Source organism: Euprymna scolopes, chromosome 1 (genome assembly GCF_053919585.1).
Source record: "Euprymna scolopes isolate OS-2025 chromosome 1, ASM5391958v1, whole genome shotgun sequence".
Classification (NCBI taxonomy): Eukaryota; Metazoa; Mollusca; class Cephalopoda; order Sepiida; family Sepiolidae; genus Euprymna; species Euprymna scolopes.
This window is the reverse complement of record NC_136482.1, coordinates 171,074,131-171,098,459: the sequence shown is the minus strand read 5'-3', so window position 1 is coordinate 171,098,459 and position 24,329 is coordinate 171,074,131. Positions and strand designations below refer to the sequence as shown.

General features: G+C 33.7%; 2 protein-coding genes across 2 annotated transcripts in view; one reads left to right on the top strand and one right to left on the bottom strand.

Moving 5' to 3' along the window:
• The window catches only part of LOC145277490 (leucine-rich repeat-containing protein 14-like), an 82,475-nt gene extending 60,935 nt beyond the window's left edge, over positions 1-21,540 (bottom strand). The window contains exon 1 of the mRNA XM_080128876.1: positions 21,466-21,540. The gene's annotated coding sequence lies outside the window, so the exon portion shown is untranslated. The remainder of the gene's footprint in view (positions 1-21,465) is intronic.
• Positions 11,187-12,083, top strand: LOC145282302 (uncharacterized). Its single transcript, XM_080132246.1, has one exon. It carries the CDS (start codon positions 11,187-11,189, stop codon positions 12,081-12,083), a length of 897 nt encoding a protein of 298 aa, XP_079988372.1.
• Positions 21,541-24,329: the final 2,789 nt, after the last annotated feature.

Here is a 24,329-nt window from a genome sequence, read left to right as displayed (position 1 = left end):
CTATCTATATAAAAGCCAAGTACGTCCAAGGATGGAATACTGTTGCCATATCTGGGCAAGAGCTGCTAAAAACAGCCTATCCTGCCTTGACAGAGTACAAAATAGACTTCGTGGCTTAGTGGGGGATGCCCTTTTCTCTACCCTGCAACCTCTCTCTCACAGAAGAGACGTTGCGAGCCTATCCTTGTTTTATCGTTATTTCCATGGCAGGTTCTCGTCTGAACTCCAATCTCTGGTCCCCCCTCGCCAATCTTTCACGAAAAACACCCGTCTAGCTGAATCCACTGTGAAAAATTTCCCCCACTCTATATCTGTGCCTGAATCAAAACGCGGATTCCATGAACAAAGCTTCTTTCTTAGAACTGCACGCCTGTGGAACTCTGTTCCGTCTGCCTGCTTCCCACCGGACTACAACTTGGATGTGTTCAAGTCCAACGTTAGCAAATTCCTAATGAACCGCCCCCTTAAGTAAACACTTCATCAAATCTCCACACTAACGTAATGTACTTGCAATAACCCTTATCCTGAGTGGCTTCCGGGCCTTGATAAGTGGTGATCACTGTGTAAAAAAAAAAAAAAAAAAGTTAGAAAGGCAATGTTAAGAAATAAATAACTAGCTACAATAACATTAGTCTCTCTCTCTTCTATGTCCAGTCTCTCCAAATAAAACCTTGAAAAAACTCTGCAAACGTCTCCTTGTGTTCTTTTTCTTCATGAAAACAGTTTTATTCATCTTAGTTAAACAAATAAAATGATAAGTGAAATGCGGTGAAAAGAAATGACAATGTCAGACAATAGAGCCGCATACGAGGTGTCCAAAAAATAATACCTCCTATTTGTTTATTCTGCCTGAATGGATTAGAGGAGGTTTCAAATTGCATTGTTATGATGACTGAACTTAAGCATTCATGACCTGAAAGTTTCATCTCTCTGTTGCAGACATTGATGGTGTAAGACTCTAAGAAAGCAACCCCTGTCATGAACGTGCATCAGTAGAGATACATCATTGAATTCCTGGCAAAATTGCATTGAGAATGGTGGTAACTACGTAGAAAAATAAATTCTGGGGCACAAAAAATTACTCGTTTTAATGGTACCGCTCTCCTCTTAGTAGCTCTTCAATTTTTTTAGTTAAAAAAAATAGGAGGCATTACCTTTAGAACAAATGTCAATTACCAACTTCAACAGTATGATTCAATCACTAGGAGTGCCAGAATCACCATTAAAAAAGGAGTGATTATGTAGACTTGCTATCTTTCGAAGCTTATAACAATATGAATAATGTAATTTAAACCCTAATTTTTTTTTTCAATAAAAGGAACAAAGACCAAACTTTAAAATAATAAAAGGTTTTATCGAAAAATTCCAGCAAAGGAGTAGTTTCCAAGATATGAAGAAATGTTAGTTTAAAGAAAGTGGGGGATCACTTTTCTATAAAAAAAAATAATTTAACGTATAATGATCACCCACTTTATGGCCACCACTAGTGTAAAACTTGAATTTACGCCGCTGAAATACACATTTGCCGATTTTTTGTTGGAGGAGCGTCAACGTGTATGTGCTCAATTTACATAAAATATTTCTTCATATCTTGGAAACCACTCGTTTGCTGGAATTTTAAACGTTATTTTCGTTTTCAACATCCTCAAAAACTTATAGATGTCTTAATTTTCAATTTTATTTTTCTAGAGCATAGAAAGTCGATTGTCTGGCCCTTACCGATCTTATATTCCAAACATTTCCAATAGGTGTCGCTAGCAGTGTATCATTCAAAAACAAGATGGCGTTAAGTTTTTCTTCGATAAAATGTCTCATAATATTTGATTTTCTTAAATAAAAAAAAACTACTTGATCGATTTACGTAATTTTTGGAATATGATATCTTCATGCAGTGACAAGTACGTAAATTATAAAGAATTTTTTCAGATTTTTATAGTAAAAAAGATTACTTGTGGACCATTTATAGACTTGCACCATAAAACCATACACTGAGAATTGGTAGAAGGTAATCTAAGCTCAGATTTTTCTCAAGAAACCCGGTTGGGAAAAAAAATATCAGCACACAGTTAACAGGTGGATAATGTTCCCACTTGAAAAACAATAATTTTAAAGCCAGTCAATTCTCCAAGAAAACAAACGACAAAGCGAAATTTAGTTAGAGAGTGAGCACTCAGTAGTCAGTCAGATGTATCTCCAGCTGAAGGCCGATGGCTAACAGCAAACTACTATGATCATCACAACAAACCAGACCAGAATGACACATGAAGCCTCACTCATACACAGGAGATTATGCTTACATATATTATTGTCTTTCTCTCATTCGCAACATCACAAAATTACTACAGTCATCACAACAGACAAGATCAGAACTTTCTGCTTCTCATAGGTACACATACTAATGAGACAAGAGGGAGAAAGTAGCAACCCAAGTTGAAGTCAGAGTACCTAATGATACTGGTTTAAACAGAGTTGAGAAGGAGAAGATAAGTAAATAGCAAGGTCTTATGTATGACATAAAAAGAAACTGGAATCTTAGGAAGATCTCCATCATTCCGGTAATTATAGGAACAACTGGGATCATGGAAATTAATTTCGAAAACCACCTGGCAAATATACCTCGTGAACCAACTGCAAGAAAAATACAAACAATTGCACTTAAAGAGACGGTTTGAATCTTAGGCAGATCTCTAGGTTGGAGTGTCTGTAATAGCTGATCAATGTCTGACATTCGGTAGGATGACCCATCTCCAACATGAACAGAATAAGAAAATTTTTAAAAAATAGAGAGTATACAATGAAATTCATGTATGCTAAAATATTATTGCACATAGTTATTATTTCGTTTCTGGCTTATATCATTTTATTTTATAGGATTTCAACGTTTACTGCTCTTGGTTTAACTGTTGCGTTTCTGCAGATATTCATACAATGAACATTTTGACTTGTAATTAATACTCACTCAACTTCTTCATGCAAACACTGTTAAATATTTACTAACATGAAAGAAACGTTTATGCTTTTATTCCTTATAGAAAATGTTTTCTTATAAACTTTCATATTTCTCATTTTTCATGCATAAAATTCTTTTTATAGGTAGCATTTTTTACCTGGCGACTCTTATTATTTCAATGTTTCATTTATTATGCATGCCTATATGTATATATATATATAATTGTTACAATAATTTTTTCTTTTAATTTTGTAAATTAAAAAAAAATTTTAATGAGATGAACTGGGTCACAGATTATTGAATCTCATGGTATCAAGTCTTACAAATATTTTTGAGAGATAATATTTTTATATATAAGACAATCCCAGCCAAATAAGAATTGCTCAATAAACAGGCACTGTCAAGAACTGTGCATTTTAACATACTAAAAGAAATAAAAGGTAATATATATATATATATATATATATATATATATGTGTGTGTGTATGTGTGTGTGTGTGTGTGTGTGTTTATGGGAAAAATATGTTTACTTAATTATATTTCACCTTTTATTTATACTAGTCCTTTAGTTTATGAAGCTCAATGTCACTACAGAGCATATACAAATAAATAACAAAAGTCTATATTCCAAATTTCAAGATGTTGACCATCTTACCTGTTATTTCTTTTAGTATGTTAGAATGCACAATTGTTGACAGTGCCTGTTTCATGGCACAGAATCATTCATGTAATTATTATGTCGATTTTTTAATTTATTCCACCCTTAACTCATCAGAAGAAAAATAACTTATAAACTTTAACAGAAAATAAAGCCATATGGGCTTGATTTCAAAATCTGAAATTGGAAAAGAAGTTGCAATTATTTTTCAATTTTTCTGGGCTATGAAACAAATGCTGTCAAGAATTGTGCATCTCAACATACTTAAATCAAATGTAAAGGTATTCAACATCTTGAAATTTGGAATATAGACTTTTGTCATTTATTTATGTATATATATATATATATATATATATATATATATATATATATATATGTCAATCTCTCTCTCTCTCTCTATATATATATATATATATATATATATTTCTGTAGAAATATATTTTCTTATAATATATATCAATCCTTATTTAAGAAGCTTAATGCAATTACAGAGCAATATAGAGAATAAATGACAAAAAGTTATATTCCAAAATTCATGATGTTGACCATCTTATAATTTATTCCTTCAATTCAGTTGATTTATGCAATTCTTGACAGTATCTGTTTCGTAGCGCAAAATCAATCACTTAATTATTATATCAATCAGTGAATCTATTATGCCCTTAACTCATCAGAAGAAATAGCAACAATCAATCCGTCAAAAGGAAATGAAGTGTGATTTGACATGATTAAAACCCGAAAATTGGAAGAGAAGCTGCAAATACCTTTATATAATAATTAAGTGATTGATTTTTTGCTACGAAACAGATACTGTCAAGAATTGCATAAGTCAACTGAATTAAAGGAATAAATTATAAGATGGTCAACATCATGAATTTTGGAATATAACTTTTTGTCATTTATTCTGTCTCTCTCTGTCTCTCTTTCTATATATATATATATATATATATATATATATATATATATATATATATATATAGTAGAGATTTAGAAGGCTGTCACAATGCGAGGAATGAAATATAGTCGTTGTTGGTAAGAGAAGACGAGAACAAGTGGCGATTTACAAATCAATAAGTACATACATATATTTATTCAGTTGTATTGGTAAAATGTCTTACTTGTTATGTCTGCGACAAATTCCACTATTAATTTCGGAAAAATTCCCTTTTCAAATGGTAGGCGTAACAGATCGATTCAAAGCATGCTAGAAGATGGAGCGGAAGTGTGGGGCCTCTCTCTCTCTCTCTCTATATATATATATATATATATAGCTATGCGGGGCCTCTCTCTCTCTCTCTCTCTCTCTCTCTCTCTCTCTCTCTCTATATATATATATATATATATATATATATATATAGAGAGAGAGAGAGAGAGAGAGAGAGATGTCTTAATCCACATCCCCTTAGTTTTGTTTTCATGCAACCATATCTTTTCCCTTTTCTCTATTTTTTTTTAACAACATCCACTCCTGATATTAACTACGTAGATGACCTGATATTTTCATTGCAAACTTGGCTTTCAAATAAGCTGTATTGCCTAAAGAGGTCTCCAGTTACTAAAAACTAGCTGACGGAAACATGCTCATGGCTGTGTAGCAACATATTACTGCTCATGTAAAAACAAATAAAAAAGTATATATATATATATAAATAAACATGACATTAAAACATTGACTTTTTATCCAAATTCATATTAAATGTCAGTATGGTTCTTAGCTATATATAAAGATGCTCCAAAACGGCCTCTAACAAGGCCATGGACCACATGACATATCTTTCTTATAGTCTCTCCATCTCACCGGATACCAGGACAGGAATTCATCTAGTCTGGTGACATATCCAGCTTAATGCTGTTATTATAGGCAACATCACTTAGAAAAGGTGCATCATTCTTTGTATAAACCAGTGTAGAGGAGCCATATTTAAGGGGATTTTATTTAAATACTACATTATTTTGAATATACAATATACCCTCACATGTCCGCAGTTCACCATTTGCAGCCCCGCATATTTACAGGTAAGACTCTTAGCCTATTGCACTGTGTGCCAGTATACTGGGCTAGGATCATAACGTCATAAAAATGAATGCTCGGTAAACAATGTTGCCAATTTAGCAGTTTTCCTGCTAGATCTTGAAATTTCGTTTGGATTATAGTAGGTAAATTTTGGATCTAGCTACTAACGTTTTTTTTTTCTCTAAAATCTGAAGATTTTGTTTGCCAGCAAGTTTTGAAGAATTTCAAACTAAAAATAAAAAATACAAACAAACATTAATTAGTTTGAAGGATATACACACCAGACAGCAACCAGGTCAAAGCAGGCAAAAAAAAAAAAAAAAAATGTTCAGTGTTTTAATACTCAACTGTATACTTTCTGAAAATGTTTGGGGAGCATTTAGTACCGTATCTTATGCGTAGACGTTTTAAAACTGCATCCTATATTCACAGTTTTCATTATTCATGGGTGTATAAAGAACGTAACTGCCATGGATAGCGAAGGAATATTGTATAGTGATGGTTTACTTGTAGGAAAAATATCCTCATGTGACAAACCCCTGTACAGAGAGACCTTAGACACTCAAGGATAGTGTCTAGTCGTCATTTAAATTCTCTGTCTTGGACACGCAGCTAGCCGAACAGTCCTGATTTATTTCTAAAAATCAGGACTGCAGATATAACACATGAGACTATTGTCTTCTGTTTGTACATTGCTCTGTTTTACTGTTTCATGGGTGTGTAGTTGGTCATTGTCATGGCATCTTATCTGGCTCAGTAGGCAGTCATACTCTTCCATATGAACCAATGAAGATGAATGAGAACACATCTTGATTTCGAAAAAAAAAAACATGGCAACTTGATCATTCGTACAAAGTAAAACATAAACTTTGAAAAAAAAAAAATAAATAAATAAAAAAATCAACTGCACATTTTTATTTGCATTGAAGTGAGATTTTATCTTTTTGTGATTAGAAAAATGATATGCCTAGGAAAAAAAAACAAAAACAAAAAACTAATTCTTTAAAATGCAACATCCTTAAAGTGCAGTTTTGCTAGGAAGTCTGCAACCCTGTTTAAGTGTACCTTTTATATGTACAAGGTGTTTCCAAAGTCGTGTTACTATTATAAAAAAAAATAACAATAGAGAAACACGCATCAAATTCATAAAATCAGTCTTCTTGTTAGATCGTTTTGTTTTGGGTTTTTTTTCCTGTTATTTTTACTTTAATTCATCCCAATGAAATCTAAGGGGCTACTGTAGATTAAGGATTAGATTTATAGGAGCATGCTAAGTTGGGAATTATGCAGCAAGATGTTTGTTTACATTACATTTAATTTCTGAATGCCGGTATAGTCAAGGAAATAGGGATCATGGGAGGAACTCCAAACGCTATCAGTTCAAATAAAGAAACTATCAGAGTAGAGATTCCTCTGGCATCTGGGTACCTCCACAGTGAACGGATGGGATTTAACTAATTGTTGGGTTTGTTGAGTTTATTCATGTCAAGGGGGCACAAGAGAAACAAGTTCGTCAGAGCACATTCCATTGAAGCACTTGTAAAATAAGCACAGGGTTGTAACATTGTGACGATGGGACAGGGGTGGATCTTGGTAGACAGTGGAGCATCTAATTAGATTAGAGATTTTTTTGGACCCTGCCTAAGAGGGAGAGATTAGTTGATGGTGCACCGGTCCAGATGTGACAACAATACTCTATGCATCGATGGATGGATGGATGGAGGCCTTGTAGAGATACAGCATATTGGCAAGTACGAGAAACGCTGTAGACTGATAGAGGAATCCAACCGTCGCATCAGTAGACCTACAGTGCCTCCTATATATTTCTTAATTCATGTTATCTGTAAATATTAGTCCAAGCTATTTAAAAGTTGAACTCAGATAAGGTGCTATTAGCCATGGAAATCAGTGGTTGAAAAGATTTCTTAGAAATAATTGTTAAAGGAAAGGAGTTTTGTCTTAGTAGCATTAAATGTAACCATCTATATTTTTGACCTCATTCTAGTGTAGAACCTAAAAACTCGTTTTGGGGGTCATGTCCAAAGAAAAAGAAACTAGTGGTTGATGCACCAGCCCAGATGTGATAGCAATACTCCAGGCATGGATAGATGAATGGTGGCCTTGTAGAGATATAGGATACTGGCAAGTATGTGAAGTTTCCTAGTTCAGTAGAGGGAATATAATAGTAAATTAATGGGGTTTTTTTTCAGTAAAATAATGAGATTTCATTTGCCAACCACACATGTAATTTCACATTGCATATAGCGAAAAAGGAGATGATTTTGGAGTTCACCGACATTAACAAGTATCTACCAGTAACACATCTCAAACATAAGATGGAAAACGGTCATGATGCCTTTTCACATTCCCTGAATTTTTAATAGCAAACATTCATTTACTAATGTTGTAACTATATGATAAGGCAAATCGCAGGTAGGGAAGGATGTGTGCCTAAGTGGATAACAAATCAAATTTGTTCCATAGAAACATTTTCATTAAACCCACAGTTGACCTTGTGTGTAATCTCCTAATAATAAAATAAAGGTGACTGAATTGCAAAATGATTCCTACAAACAATAAAAAGCAAATGGCTTTAATTGCAGCATTCCTTCTTTCTCCACTTTGTTGGAATTTGCTTTCTTCTTCACTCTGAAGAGCAAGTAAGTTTTCACAGGAGCGTGTGAACTCAAAGTATTTTCAACCAATGAAACTCCCAAAAAGTAACAAGTCTATGTGAAAATAATAAGCCAATGTGAACTTAGAAACTCTTTTAAAAACAAGGAAATAAGCAGGACTTTAAACAGGACCCCAAGTACATATACTCAATGTCCCTCCTGGGTGTCTTTGGTTGCGAGAGCCAAAAAGGAACACTTCAATGATTCACATACCAGCCTTCTTCATCTCACACACACATCCCTACATACCAGTAAGAGTCAGGTGAAGAGAAACCAATTGCTACTCACAGCTTTACCCACACTAACAAAAATAAGGTAAACCATGCCACATTCCCTCGACCAAGTTCTATTCACTTGTGGAAAAAAAAATCACATTAAGGTGACAAATAAAAGGTGAAAAATTTAAATAATATTAAAAATTTTAAAAACAAAAAAAAGTGTGTATATAAAGCACAGAATATTTTTTTAAATTTTAAATTGACAATTCTTATTTTCTTTAATTGCAGATTTGGCAACTATCGGTTATTTGGAGTTCAGCTGGGTTTGGCAATTCATCACGAAGAGACCGAAACCTGAGCAGCGTTTGCAAATTGCACAAATTTATTTTGAAATACAGAGAGAAACATTTGATAAATAAATAATTTCATGAAATGGGCATGTCAACTGACCACCTCGTTCGTGCAATTTGGATTATTTTCTTTGGTGATATTTAAAGCCCCATCTCTCTGCTGAGATGACACAATTGAGTACTTGGAAGACAACATTTGACGTGTTATTGCTAAAAGTTAGGCTAATTTAATGCATAGAGTCTGTGGTAATCAGACCTCTAGATTATGCCATACACACAAGCCACTAGAGCCATGCGCACAAAATTGTATTTAAATTATAAATGTCAAGAACTAATTTTTGGAATAACCACATATTTGTATAATAAAAATAAATTTCTGTGATTTATTTTAATTTAAAGTTTGCTGCCTCTACAAAATGAACACCCTTTATATTGAAATTTTTTCATGACAGGTTGCTCCATTTCTAGCAGTTTTCGAGATTTTCTTTTCCAATCTAGGAGATCTTGAAAATCTCAGTTGGCAACACTGCATAAAATATCACACAAATCGCCTCATTTGTGTCACAAAGATGATGGCATTTATACAGAACAGCATTACTGCATTACTTGTTCCTCTATGTGTGTTACTCTTTAGTAAGGAATAAGAAAACTTTTGGCTCAGCCTATACAACAATCGGTTTTGGGGAGCTTCCAATTAGTTCGGCTTCTCATCGTTTTGTTTCTATGAAGTATAACCTCAACTACACCCCCCATGTAGGTTTTAGGGTTTATTATTTATGTATTACAAATTAACGTACAACAACTGCTCCTATTGATTCTTTATTCATGCGATTTATTATTTTTTTTATATCAAAATTTTTAATGAAACAAATAAACAAACAAACAAACAAAACATCCTGTCATACTGTGTAAAATTGATTCCTTCTGTTTTTTTTGTTTTTTTTACATAAGAATCCCAGAAAAAAATTCATTTTTTTTTTCAGGCTAAATTGATTGGAAAATCTTACTTGCAGGCTTAAAAATAAATTGAGTTTATTTTTTGCAAATATCTTTTGACAAACTCTTGATTTCATATTATTGTGACTAAATCCGTTTTGTTGTTTACGTGCCGAGATTACTCGAATATACAATCAACGGCAACAAGTGATTATGCCCGGTTGTCTGTCATTATAGGTTTCTCGACTAACGTGCTTAAATCGCACAAATGGAGAATCAGTGCAAGCAGTTGTCACATGCCTTTGTCATGCATAAATAGTAAAATCGCCATTTTTAACATATTTATGATTGAAAAATCGGGGCTTCTACATTATTGGGATGAGATTTTGTAGTCGATAAATGGAGTTTTCAGATAAAAAACAATGGTTTCAACTGTTTATTTTTTTGTCAATTCTAATAAGTTACAATGGTAGCTTCCAAATTATGCATTCGAAATTACCTGAATATTACTGAATTATTAAAAAGACAACTTTAATCATGTTAGCAAGTGAAAAAATTGCTGCCATCTTTGTTTAATTCGAATGGAAAATTACCTCCCTGTTGAACTCTCCTGTGTTTTACGATTGTTTTGATCAAATTCTACTTTTTATTTTCTTTAATAAAAAAAAAAAAAATTTCTAACTTATCGATTTTCTTAATTTTTGGATATAATCATCTTAAAAATACGAGAAATACGTAGATACTATTGTTTTCATGTGAAATTCAGTTTTACGATTTCCGAAAATCTTATCCCAATTCTGTAGAAGCGCCGAAAAATCTTATATGACGACCCCCCCCCCCACTCCAATGCATTTTTCTACAAAATATTATCCTTGTGTTTCCTGTGCTGTCCCCTCTTGGAGAGCGAGAGTAACTGCCACAGTTGTAGAGATAGGTTTTTGTTTATTTTTATATAAAAACAAATCTGGTCAGCCATAATAGCGGATATATGTCATTGCATTTTGTATGCGGGCGTGCATATAACGTAGCCCACCGATGTATGTGGATGGAAAAATTGTCAGTTTTCCAACAGTGTTAGGGTCAGTTTCATTTCTCATGCTATCGTACAGAAGCTGTTTTTGGTGAACCCGAATGTATAGGAGCCTTTCAGTGTCTTCCGGCTTAAATTGTGCAAACTTATGGACCTTATGGTCAAGGGTGAAGTCTACGGCCAGGTAAGATGCCACATGTTCACTGCAGAGTGGCAAAAAAGATGCCTTCTGCATGCCTATATCTTAATCTGGCTTTGTGAACGGATTTAATCCACTAATATTGACAAAATTATCTCAGCCGAGATTCCCGATTCTGGATTGGATCCACAGCTTTACAAAATTGTCAAAGCAATGATGGTTCATAGACCCTGCGGTCCTGACCAGAAAGCTCAATCATGCTGTAAAAAGAATGCGGTGTGCGCTTGCGGCTACCCATGGAGATTTGTCACTGCAACACAAATGGGAGGTGATGGTTATCCGCTTTACAGGCGACGGAGTCCAGATGATGGGGGCCATACGATGATAGTCGGTCAGAGCACTGTTGATAATCGATGGATAGTACCGTACTGCCCCCTGATGACGAAAATGTCCCAATCACACATCAATGTAGAGTTCTGTCACTCAGTGAAATCCATTAAATATATCTGCAAATACATCAACAAGGGCAGTGATGCTGCAGCGTTTGCTGTTCAGCGCGACGGTTCTCGGGACGAGCCGTCTGCTCACGTCATTGGATGTTTCCTGTGTTGCAGAGAAGGTGTATTGCATTTTTACTCATTTCCCTTGCACCAAAGATACCCTGCAGTTATACAAGTCACTGTTCACGTTGAAAATGGGCAAAGAGTTTACTTTTCCAGCGGCACTGCTAATCAGGTGGTGGGGCATCCACCAGAAACTACGCTTACTGCCTTCTTCAAACTATGCGGCCATGATGAGTTTGCAAAGACGTTTCTGTATCCACAGATCCCTTCTTACTACACCTGGAATAACAAACAGTGGACTCACAGGAAGTGTGGAGACCCTGTCGATGGCTTCCCAGGGGTTAAACATGATTCCTGTCTCAGGCGAGTTTACACAGTCCGATCGAGTCAACATGAGTGCTTCCATCTTCATCTTCTTCTTCACAAAGTCTGTGGCTCCATAAGTTTTGACGACATAAAAAATGTGGATGACATCCTGTGTGAAACCTTCCGTGATGCATCCTCCCAGTGGGACTACTTGAAAACGATTCTCAGCGGGATGCCGCCATGACAGAGGGAAGTCTATTCAAATCTCTCCATGCTCTACGGTCGCTCTTTGCGATTATAATAGTATGGTGCGACTTGAGCAATCCAAAACACCTATGGATGAAATTTCGTAACTTCATGACCGAAGACATTTCCAGAAGAGCCCAACTTGAGTATACGTCAGTGGAGCAAGACTATTCCAAGGTGATTTATAATGAAGGGCTAATTTGCCTCAAAAACCTCCTTTTGGAAATTAGTGGTTCCACTTTAACATCGTATGTTCCCATCCGCCATGAAGGGAATCGTTTGAGCCTAAATTTACTGCGTGAAATATGCTACTCAGCCACACAACTTACTGCATACATTGCTGAGAATGAGCCTGAATTGTCGCCCGAACAACGGAACATTTATCATATGATCACTGACAATGTTCAACAGAACCGTGGAGGGATATTTTTCTTGGATGCCCCTGGTGGCACAGGAAAAATCTTTGTCACCTAATTAATACTTGCCTATGTGCGACTAAGTGAAGCTGTTGCTATAGTTGTTGCAACCTCTGGAATCACTGCAACTTTACTCCCTGGTGGCAGAATGGCACATTCAGCTTGAAAATTGCCCATCAACTACATACAAACTGAATTCCCAACATGCAACATTGAAAAATATTCAGATAAAGCTGTTTTGTTTCGCAGATGCAAACTTATCATATGGAATGAATGCACGATGGCGTACAAAATTTTGTTCTGCAGATGCAAACTTATAGTACACAAAGTGGAAGCATTGAACAGGACCCTTTAAGATTTACGCAACTGCGACAACATCATGGGTGGATTAACAGTTCTGCCGTGTGGAGATTTCCGACAAACACTTCCTGTTGTCTCAAAAGGGACACGCACTGACGCTGTTCAGGCATGCCTGAAATCGTCGATACTGTGGGATCAAGTTCAACATTTAAACCTCACAACAAATATGCGTGTTCACCTTATCTGCAACCCGGATGCTGCTAATTTCTCTACTGCACTTCTGGAACTTGGTGAAGGACGTACTCCCGCAGACAGTGAGGATTACATAAATGTTGAACACATATCAACTGTCATCAACCTACTTATATCAACCCTAACCCTAACCTACTTATATCAGGCAGTTTTCGAGAACATTCAGAAAAACTACAGGAACTTTGATTGGCTCATCACGAAAGCGATTCAAAAAACGCCTCTATCAATGCCATTAACCACAAACTTTTGAAACTCATCCCGGGAGGGGAACGTGTCTATAAGTCCATTGACCACACATCTGACACTGTTGATCTGGCTGATTACACGGTGGAGATGCTAAACACCCTAGAACGACCTGGCCTGCCACCCCACATGCTCCGACTTAAGGTTGGAGCTCCTATAATGGTTATTCGTAACCTCATACCACCAAAGCAATGTAACGGCACCCGTCCCTGTCACCCAATATTATCGAGGCCAAAATATTGACTGGCTGCGGAAAAGGAGAGACAGTGCTAATTCCGAGGATACCCCTATATCCATCAAATCCAGACCTGGGCATCTACTGCAAGCGATCGCAGTTCCCTTTGAAACTGTGGCTCACGATGTCCATCAACAAATCACAGGGCCAAACCTTTGACATTGCAGACATTCATTTACAGGGGCAATGTTTTTCTCACGGTAGCCGCCTCACGTGTAGGCTCACAATCCAAACTATTTGTGTTTTCTCCCAAAACATTTGCTAAAAATGTTGTTTTCAAAGAGGTTTTATAATTTATCAACAATTTTACACCTCAATTTCTCCTCTCTATTAACCGTGTTTATTCCCCTTTTCAACTTTGCCAGTGCCCAGTACAGAGTTCACTAACCTGAAGTCTTTTTTGTAACAAAATAAAAACAGTTACATGTATTTAGACAGTAACCTCTGTGGGAAAGAGAAATTGAAACCGAATAAACAGAGTAAAAATGTGAATTTGGCAAAACCTAGAATACCTTTAAATGTATTCAGAAGCATTCGGTCCTTATAATTATTTCGTCTTTATTTCGTTGCAAACTCTGCATAATTAGATTCATTATAAGCAACCCTAAACAATTGTGTTGGCTGCGGAATAAAATTTTAGCAGTGCAACAGTAAATTATTTTTCTGTTTTTGAACGTCCATTGAACAAGCAACTGATCCTGAAGAAATTGCAAACAGTTTACACACATATTTAGTGAAAATGTGATTCAGAAGTTTCTTAGATGTCGGTTTAACAAAACATAGGCCTCAACAACCAAGCACAAGTAGTATGCCCGGCAACATAAGGTAAGGAATTTTTTTTGCCATAGTTGACTAATTGTAGAACTATACAGCTACAACTACATAAATTCTTACAATGAATAGATAGTCGATGTTGATCCTGTGGTTTCTTTCGCATACGGTTAAAGAAGTCATGGCTTCCAAAACCTTGCCAAAGTTGTTGGTTTTGCGCTGGAAGAATAGCTGCTAAGGGGACAAATCAGAGAAATTAGATTGTTGCTGGCACATTGCATTCACTATGTGGAAGCTACATTGATCAGTAAGGTGTCAATATAATCAAAATTTACTAAAATAGTTTTAGGATTACAAAAAAAAAAAATATTGAATTTACCAAAGATACAGACGATGCATAAAAATAGCATTAAATTAACCCCCGACCAAGGTTGGGTAATACTGCTAGTATATATATATATATATATATATATATATATATATATATATATATATTAATGTTTATGACTTGCTTAACCACGTGTCAACAAGAAATTAATAAAGTTTAGGTTAAATTGAAGATTTCAGCTTTACGATGACTTGACCAAATCGGTGCTTGTTAAGATGGAGTCGATAAACTGATTTTTAAGCATGCGGTTTAAAGCAAAAGCAACATTACTTACTTGTCATGTTGAAAATAGTAATATATCCAAAAATTACGAAAATTCAATGAGTAGAACAACTGCTATTGTGTTTTTAGTAAAAAGAAAAAAGTCGCTGTGATATAAAACAGTATGTCAGCCATTTAAGTAGCGAAAAGGGAGATAAGTATTTGCCCTGTATTCGCAATCTTGAAGATGTTCACATCTAGATAAAATCCCATTTCCCTCAATTTTCCATAATTACTTTTAGCTATAAATAATTTATAATGTGTAAACAATAAATTTATAATGTGGAAACATTTCAATCGTGTAAGAATCAAGATGGATGTCACCAGTAATTTCATAAGCATGACGCAACCTTGACCTTGCGATCAAAATAATTTAGAATAACAAATAATCTAAACAACTTTTAAACAACATTTTTTTTCAGAATGAACCGAGGCAAAGCTGACTAGTCGGAACATGACAGTTTAAACAACTTTCATTTTAACTCATCCGAACATGACAATTTAAACAACTTTTGGTCAATTTTTACGACGTACCCCAGCGTATTATAAGCACCCCAACCTCCCCATGTTAAGAACGGCTTTCGGAATAACCCCCCCCCGCCGCCCAACCTCGAAAGCCGTCCTTAACATGGGGAGGTTAGGTTGGGGTGCTTATAATATACTGAGGCACGTCGTAAAAATTGATCCAACTTGAGTGAATGCAAGAAAAAAAAACAAACAAAAAAAAACATGAAAAATAATTTAAACAACTTAAACAATTTTTATTGTTTAGTTCGTATCTTTATAAATTTATGTGGAGAGAGTGAGTGGACAGAAATAAATGCGGTGAAATCCTTTGTTGCACCGCCTGCATTCATTTTATATAATTTGTCATTTGAAATTTAAAAAAAAAATATTTTTAAAAAGTTGTTTAAAAGTTGGGTACTTGTACCGTTTAATCAAGACATCAAAAAATGAAAATATCGAAAAAAAAAAAAAAAAAAAAAGGTTATATTGTATGTATCCGTTTTGAACTGAAGTTCTCCGAAAAAAAAATTTCACTTAATTTGATCGAGTAGTTTTTTTACAGCGGAAAAACACGTTTTTATGACAGCGCGTTGAAGGCAGACATCTTGTTTTGTTTTTTAATTTTTGTTTGGAGTTTAGAAACGCCACAGGGAGATAACTCCATGTAAAGCACCGACACTCCCTCCCCATCTTTAATACTAGCTTTTCTTCCTACAAATCGAACCTTTTTGCTCGGTATCATAACAAATTGTTTTTTCGCTGTAAAAAAAAAAAAAAAAAAAAAAAATCTACTTGATGAAAAATTAAGTGAAAATTTTTTTCGGAGAACTTCATTCCATAACAGATACGTACAATTTAAACTTTTTTTTTCGATATTTCCATTTTTTTTAATGTCTTGATTAAGCTGTACAAGTACCAAAAGTTGTTTAAATTATTTGTCATCCTAAATTATTATATATAAAAATTAATTTAAAATAAAAATTATTTAAATGTTGTTTAGGTACTTGTACAGTTTAATCCAGACATTAAAAAAAAAATGAAAATATCGAAAAAAAAAGGTTATATTACACGTATCCGTTATGGAACGAAGTTCTCAGAAAAAAAAAATTCACTTAATTTCATCAAGTAGTTTTTTTTTTTTTTTTTTTTTTTTACAGCAAAAAAACAATTTGTTATGATACCGAGCAAAAGGTTCGATTTTTAGGAAGAAAAGCTAGTATTAAAGATGGGGAGGGAGTGTCGGCGCTTTAACTGGAGTTATCTCCCCATTACGTGTTTTAACAAATTCTATAATGGCTGACTTCCACGCGCTCTCAAAAAAACGTGTTTTTCCGCTGTAAAAAAAAAACAAAAACAAAAAAAAAACTACTCGATCAAATTAAATGGATTTTTTCGATCTTCAGTCCAAAACGGATACGTACAATATAATCTTTTTTTCGATAATTTTATTTTTAATGTCTTGATTAAACTGTACAAGTACCGTTTAAATTATTTTCCATGTTTTTTTTTTCTTGCACTTATTCTACATAAGTAAAAATAAGAGTTGTTTAAATTGTTCTATTCCGACTAGTCAGATTTGCATCGTTCGTTCCGTTTCACTTCATTTAGGTTTTTGGTCGCAAGGTCAAGGCTGTGTCATACTTACGAAATTGTTGATGACATCTTGATTCATACACGATTGAACTGTTTACACATTTTAATCGTGCATTTCTCTAGTTTATAAATTACTAAAATAAATTAAATTTTTACTTGAAATGACTTCTCATGTAAAATATTTAAGATAAGAAACATTTTTAATACCTTATTTTTCTTATATCACCTGCATACCATATTTAACGACATTGCCAAAATATCTACACCGTCAACGAAATGCGAGTTTCAAAGGCTCGACAAGCTATTAACGAAACTAATCTGTCACGTCACGAAAACACCCCTTTTACTACAGCCATATTTCCGTTTGACTGCAAGGGGTTGTCAGAAGAGGATAGCAAAATGGGGGGGGTCAAACGATACGTGGAATTAAGTTGTTTAAAATCAAATGTTGTTTAAAAGTTATTTAAATTATTTGTCATTTTAAATTAGAAAAAAAAATCCAAATAAAAATTGTTTAAAAGTTGTTTAAATTATTTTTGATGTTTTTTTTTCTTCTTTTCTTGTATTTCGTTCCGTTTCACTCGATTTTGGTTTTTGATCGCAAGGTCAAGGCTGCTTCATGCTTACGAAATTGCTGATGACATCCATCTTGATTCTTACACGATTAAAAAAAATGTTTACACATTTTAATCGTGCATTTCTCTAGTTTATATATTGGTAATTTTACTGGAAATGATTCCTCATGTAATAATGTTTGAAATAAGAAACCTTTTTAATCTTTATTTTCCTCACATCACCCGCAAACTCTATTTAGTGACATTACCCAAAACGTATACATTGCAAATCATTTTCCTTCTTTTCTTCTTTTTTTTTTTTAACTTATGAAAATGCTGGAAAAATACTTCTGTAGGTTAGAAATAAATAATACTTTAATTCTATTTTGTTGGTAAAAGAAATAACAAAAATAAACAATAACTTTATTTCAAGTCCCAATCCCACGTGAAACTGATGATGATCAAATAATTAATTCATATTGCCGCAATTTATTGAAATGCATGCATCAATTCGTACTGAAAGTCTATTATTAGTACCTATTTACTATGCCTCCCCACGGGACAGAGTTAGACACCAGAGTCGTTTTTTAACGTGGAGAAAAGGTACAAAAATAGAAAAATTGTCTTAGTCGTGAAGGATTTCTCCTCCTCCACCGAAAGAGAAAAAGAAATTGAAGTGCAGCAGCATCTGAAGAACAGATACTACACTTTGAGGTATTTATTTGCTCCCCCACTGAGCAAATTAGGCACAAGGCCGATTTTTAAAGTGAGGAGTGAAGGGGAAATGGGGACCAACTCCCCGGGGAGTAGGGGAGCTGGATAGTGACAATTGGTATGAAGGGTTGCCCCTACATTGACCAAGGTCTTATATTTGGGGTCGCCCCCACATATGGTCTTTGCTTGCAGTATCTGTCTGAACAGATACTACACTTTGAGATATTAAATTTTACTTTGATCTTTGCCAAAAGGTCGATAAAGTTACTTTTTTTTTCCTTTTTTTTTCTCGCATATGCGTCTTTGAGGTTGTTAATTCGCGAAAGCGCTTCTAAAGCTAAATTGGATATTAGAATATATTCTTTCATATTATGAAAATAAAATGCGCGAAAAAAAAAAAGCAAAAAAAACAAAAAAAACGATACAAAACAAAAACACACACGCAAAAAAAAGGCATAAAAACAAACAGAAAAATTATTTACGATACGATGTTACGTCCTCTACGTCGACCCCCCGCCTTTTTTTTTTTTTTTTTTTTTTTTTTTTTTATAGTAGATAAGAAAAAGGAAGCTAAAGTTACGGGTGGTTTCTGTACTTAAATGGTAAAAACGCTTCTCCCTGAAGAGAACTTATCGGTTATCACCAAAGAAAAAAAAAATAATAATAATTAATTAAATTAAAAATCTAAACTGCTCATGAATAAATTCTATAATACAAATGAACATCTATTTAAAGTTTAAAAACTAAGTAGAAGGATGCGGATTAGACGAACAAAGTTATATTTCGTTTCTTCTATAGATTGAATGTGCAAAAGATATATGCGCAATTTCGCGCTTAAGGGTTTTAGTTTCTTTTCTTTTTTTTAAATTTTTGGTTTGTTTTACAATCCACAGAGGTACGAAAAAGTGGTAAAAAAAATAAATATATAACAAATAAATGTTATCAATGGCAAGATAAGTTACTCTTCTACCTATCTGGAAAAGTTTTAGTGGTTTTACTTACTTTAAAACGTTTAATCGGTTCGAAAATCATAGTGTTTATCGATAGGCGCGAACTAGAAAAATGACGGCGAGGTGACCCTTAAATATGTGAAGTTTCGAAAAGGAGTTAAAACTAAAAAAATTATACAAAATACTGCTCAAAGCTCACCCAATATATGTCACAATAATATTGGGTTGGTTTCTAACGGTATATACAAACTTTACATATTTAAGGGTCAGCACCGCCGCACGCAGAGCGCATCGCACCGCCATTTTTCTTGTTTGCACTATCGATAAACACTGTATGATTTTCGAAGAGACTAAATGTTTTAAAGTGAGTAAAACCACTAAAAAAAATTTTGCAGATAGGTAGAAGAGTAACTTATCTTGCCTTTGATAACATTTATTTGTTATATATTTGTTTTTGTTGTTTTTTTTTACTACTTTTTAGTGCCTACTGCCTCTCTGAATTGTAAAACAAACCTTTAAATTTTTGGTATTATTATACAAACACCGTGACAGCGTTAGGGTTAGGGTTAGGATTAGGGTTAGGGTTAGGGTTTAGGGTTAGGGTTAGGGGTAGGGTTAATTCGCTGTCACGGTGTTTGTATAGTTTTACCAAATTTTTTCTCATCAATTTATTGTTCTTATTTTATTGTTTTCTTTTAATTAAAAAAAAAAAGTAAAATAACAGTGAGTGATAATTGTATCATGATTAAAATTCCTACATTCCATTTTCATGCAATAAAGATGTATTGAATGTTTAAAATCAAAATCAAATTTCATATTTTAATTTTACTTGTTTTTGCGAATTGCATTTTTTTAAAACCCTTTTATTTGCATCACAGCGAAATACTTGTTGCACGTTTGTGCATCCATACTTCATTTCTCTTATATAGACTTTTGTCACCTGATCTTTTGCGGAGTTTTTAACCAAAACCATTTTAAAGGAATCTTATAAGCACTGTAACAAACAGTTTTAAAACAAAAGTCTATATAATAATTAATCAATGTTATTTTGTTTGTTTTGATTAATTAATGTTAATACAAAATCCTGCTAATTATTATTACTTAATAAAGGATTTCTCTTAAGTTTGATGAGAAAATGCTCCGTTCAATTGTAGCATAGTGATTATTGGAATACCTCGCCTAATTTTGCTTGGAATTGTGAATAAAATTGATTGTTGTAATTTAATTCATTATTTTTATTTATTTTATTTTTTTTTTTATCGTTGGTGTTAATCTATTTTGTTGCTTTTTCTTAGATCAAAAATATTTTTATTTCTTGAAAAATATTTGTATACAAAAAAAAATAAAACAATAAAACTTTTGTCACAATAAAATAAACTGTGAACTCTTTTTACACAAAATCAAGTTTTAATGAATTAAAAAAAAAATGAATATACCAGTTGGTAATTTAAAATAATAATAATAATAATAATAATAATAATAATAATAATAATAATAATAATAATAATAATAATGGCTGTAATCGTGAATTTTTTTGGCACCATAGTTGAAATGTACGTTTAAAAATAAAAGGTAAGTATATTTAAGAATTTAAATTTAATCCTATCCAAAAATGTTGGCGAAAGGCAAATAAAGTAAGCAAGATTGTCCTATGCTACGATTGAACCAAATGTTTGCATTTAAAGATTAATAACGGAACGTAACCGGGTTGCATGCTTTACTAAACAGTAAATTTTCAAAATGGAATTTGGGCGACCGAAAAAAATGTTTAATCAAATCTCATATAAAAAATTGGAACTTATGCACAAGTTGTTTGTACAATTGCCACAACTCTGTGAATAGTCACCCCGTTCTTTTCTTCAAATTAAATGAAGTTCAATACAAGAGAGAAAAAAAAAAATTTTTTTTGGGGGGGGGGGGTCTTTTCAAGTTCCATTTATGCTTACTTGGTTTCGCTTGGATTGCCCATATTTATTTATTTTCTTAATTTTGTATGCTTGGTCACATGCATAGCAATACCAAATCGTTCAAACTCTTACACCTCGTCAAATTGAAGAAAATTGCTAAAACCACAAATAAAATGTAGGTGAAATTGTCTGTAAGAACCCGAAACATTTACCTAGGTTAAATCTTAATTTTTTTTTTTTTTGTTTGATTTTTTTGTTTGTTTGTTTTGCTTTTTTGTTTTTGACTTACGTGTTGGCTGCTGTGCGTACCTATGTCAGGAATCGGTAACTCCCCGGACGAGCGACCACACCAACACTGGGATATATATATATGTATAAATATAAGTAAGCATTAGGTATGCATATGTATGCGCATAGACATGTGTGTGTATGTGTGTGTGTGTGTGGGTGCAGTTTTTTTTATGTAAATAGAACATTTCTTGTGTAAGAAGATGAAGAAAGGAAAGGTTGGAATGGATGAGTAGAAAAAGAAGCAGGGGTACTTGAAGAAGGTGAAGACGGTCTCGTTTCGAAAGCGTAAAGAAGAGTGTGGTGGAGGCGGGGGATACAAAGTTCTTTGTTTCTTTCTTTTCGTTTCGTTTATTCCATTACTTCGCTAACTAAAACCAATTACTTCTTCCCAAACAACCACACTGTCTGATAAAAGTTTCACACCCAACCCAAGGAAACAACGCTGTAGTAACTGATTTATGTACCAAACCACTGGAACGATTACTTCAGTAAAGGTTTTTAACTAATTAATAACTTCCATGCCTAATCGAAGAAATGGCAGAACAAATCAGCAAGCACAAATAAAGTTATCATTTAAGATGTCGGATTATTGATTTGGACAATCAATCACTAAGTCGTGATTTTTTTCCAAGTACCATGTTTTTACTAGTATTTAAAAAAAAATTCAAGCATCTAATTTTAATTTAAAATAAAAACAGATTGATTTAAATAGACAAATGAAATCAAACACATACAGTTATAAATCAAACCAAATAGCAAGCAGTTTGACATATTGATACTTGATTCGAACTAGCCTATTTATTTTTTCGCTTTTTTTCTTTTATTAGTAGAAATATATTTTATTTCGCTTCAGAATTTTATTTATTTATTTATTTATTTTACATAAGAATCTCAGAAAGGTTCTCTTTTTTTTTTTTTCTTTTTTTTCCAGGCTTAAAAATAAATCGAGTGTTTATTTTTGGCAAATATCTTTTGGGATGTTACCAAAAACAAACTCTTGATTTTATATAATTTTTATGGATGAATATTATGACTAAATCCGTTTTGTTGTTCATGTGCTGAGATTGTTTGAATACAGAATCAGCAGCAATAAGTTGTAGGATGAGTTGGTATTGAGTCACCTATTGTGGGTACTGACCATAGATTCACTAACTTCTAAGAGTATGAGTCGGCATCCATCAATTCATAATTGGGATCTATCAATTTTTAAGACTGGGGTTACAAGTGCAGTCGCAAGTAGTAGAGTATCCATGGGACCATTAAAGGTAAATTTAACGAGATATCCAATTAACAGAAGGTTTTCACAAAATCACATCCTCACATATATAAAATAAAAATATGAATAACTCCAGAAAATAACAACACTTGACAAAGAACTCGAGATCGCTGTATTGATATGAAATAACATTTATTTATGTGTTAGAGAGATACTAATTCAAATCGTTCCAATGTTAGTGTTTTCTTGTAACAAGTGTTCATTATACAAACTTAGGTAAATGAGGATCTTGTGAAAATGGCATGAAGTTTCAGATTACTGATTTTTATGAACCAAGTGACACACGTGGTTTGAATATGGTTATTTTCTGAGGGGAAAATAGTCATTAAACCATGTAAGCGAAATGCGTGTGTGTTCATCTCATAAGAAAATAGTAGTTCAAAGTAACATTGTTGAAAATTAGATTTAAGTTCCCGTTCGGTGTAATGATTTTTCACAATGGGTGTTGAAGAGAAAAACTAGTTTGATTTTGTCTGTAGCACGCATAAAGTCAAGACAAGAGGGGGGGGTAACGTCTCCCTTTTGACGGAGTTTCATTGACACATGTTGGGCTGGAGAAATCTGAAGAGAAACTGATTTGATTTTCGTGGGTGAATCGTTATATAGAGACGTTCTGGAATATTCCAGCCTGTTTGCTGTATTACTGTGCATGGAATGCAACATAGTTCCTTTATTGCATGTGTGCGGATGGGCAAATCGCAATGTTGTGTGCTTGCGCATTCTGATATATGTGGGTGTTGAAACAGTGATTGCTATGAAAATGTCTCTACTGAAGATTTGTTCCAGCCATATGTAGTGGTCACTACAAAGTGGTTGCACCTGATTGTCTGTCATCAAAGTTTTCTCAACTGATGTGCTCAAATCACACAAATAGAGAATCAGCAGGAGCAGTTGTTGTGCTTTAATTTGTCCCGCATATTTTTTAACATATATATGGTAGGAAAATCTTACATGGTGCCCCCCCCCCCAAAAAAAAGCTTAGGCATTTTTCTACAAAACATTATTCTTGTGTTTCCTGTGGTATCCCTACTTCTTGGAGAGAGAGTCACTGTCACAGTTGAAGAGATAGATTTTTTTGTTGTTGTTTCTTTTTATGTAAATAATTTTAAATGGTACAAGCCCCAACTCCATTGAATACAACAGTTTAGTACAAATATACAGTAGAACCCCGGGATACGGTATTAAAATTAGTAACAAAATACAGTACAGTATATAATACACATGTGTATAATCAAATAACATTATAAATAACACCGTAAAGCGAGGCAAATACCGTAACCAGGGGCAGGAAAAACATTGTATTCCATATTGTAACCTGAAAAAAAAAAAAACATATCCACCGTATCCCGGGGTTCTACTGTATTTTATTTTACTTCAAGATTAATATATTTTTTTTTTTTTAATATTTGTTCCAACTAAGAAAACTATTAGAGTGGAGACATTTTCCCCCTCACTCACCAAGAAAGATTAAAGGGACGTTATTGTGAATAATTATGCTGACTTGTCTCCCTTAAGTACTTAAAAATAAATATATGAAGGAAACCATATGAGTTCAAGCATATCTTCATGCATGTGTTTAATGCCTT

What these genes read in the sequence shown, in the direction of transcription:
- LOC145282302 (XM_080132246.1), top strand. Translation starts at nt 11,187, where the DNA reads ATGGTTCATAGACCCTGCGGTCCTGACCAGAAAGCTCAATCATGCTGT.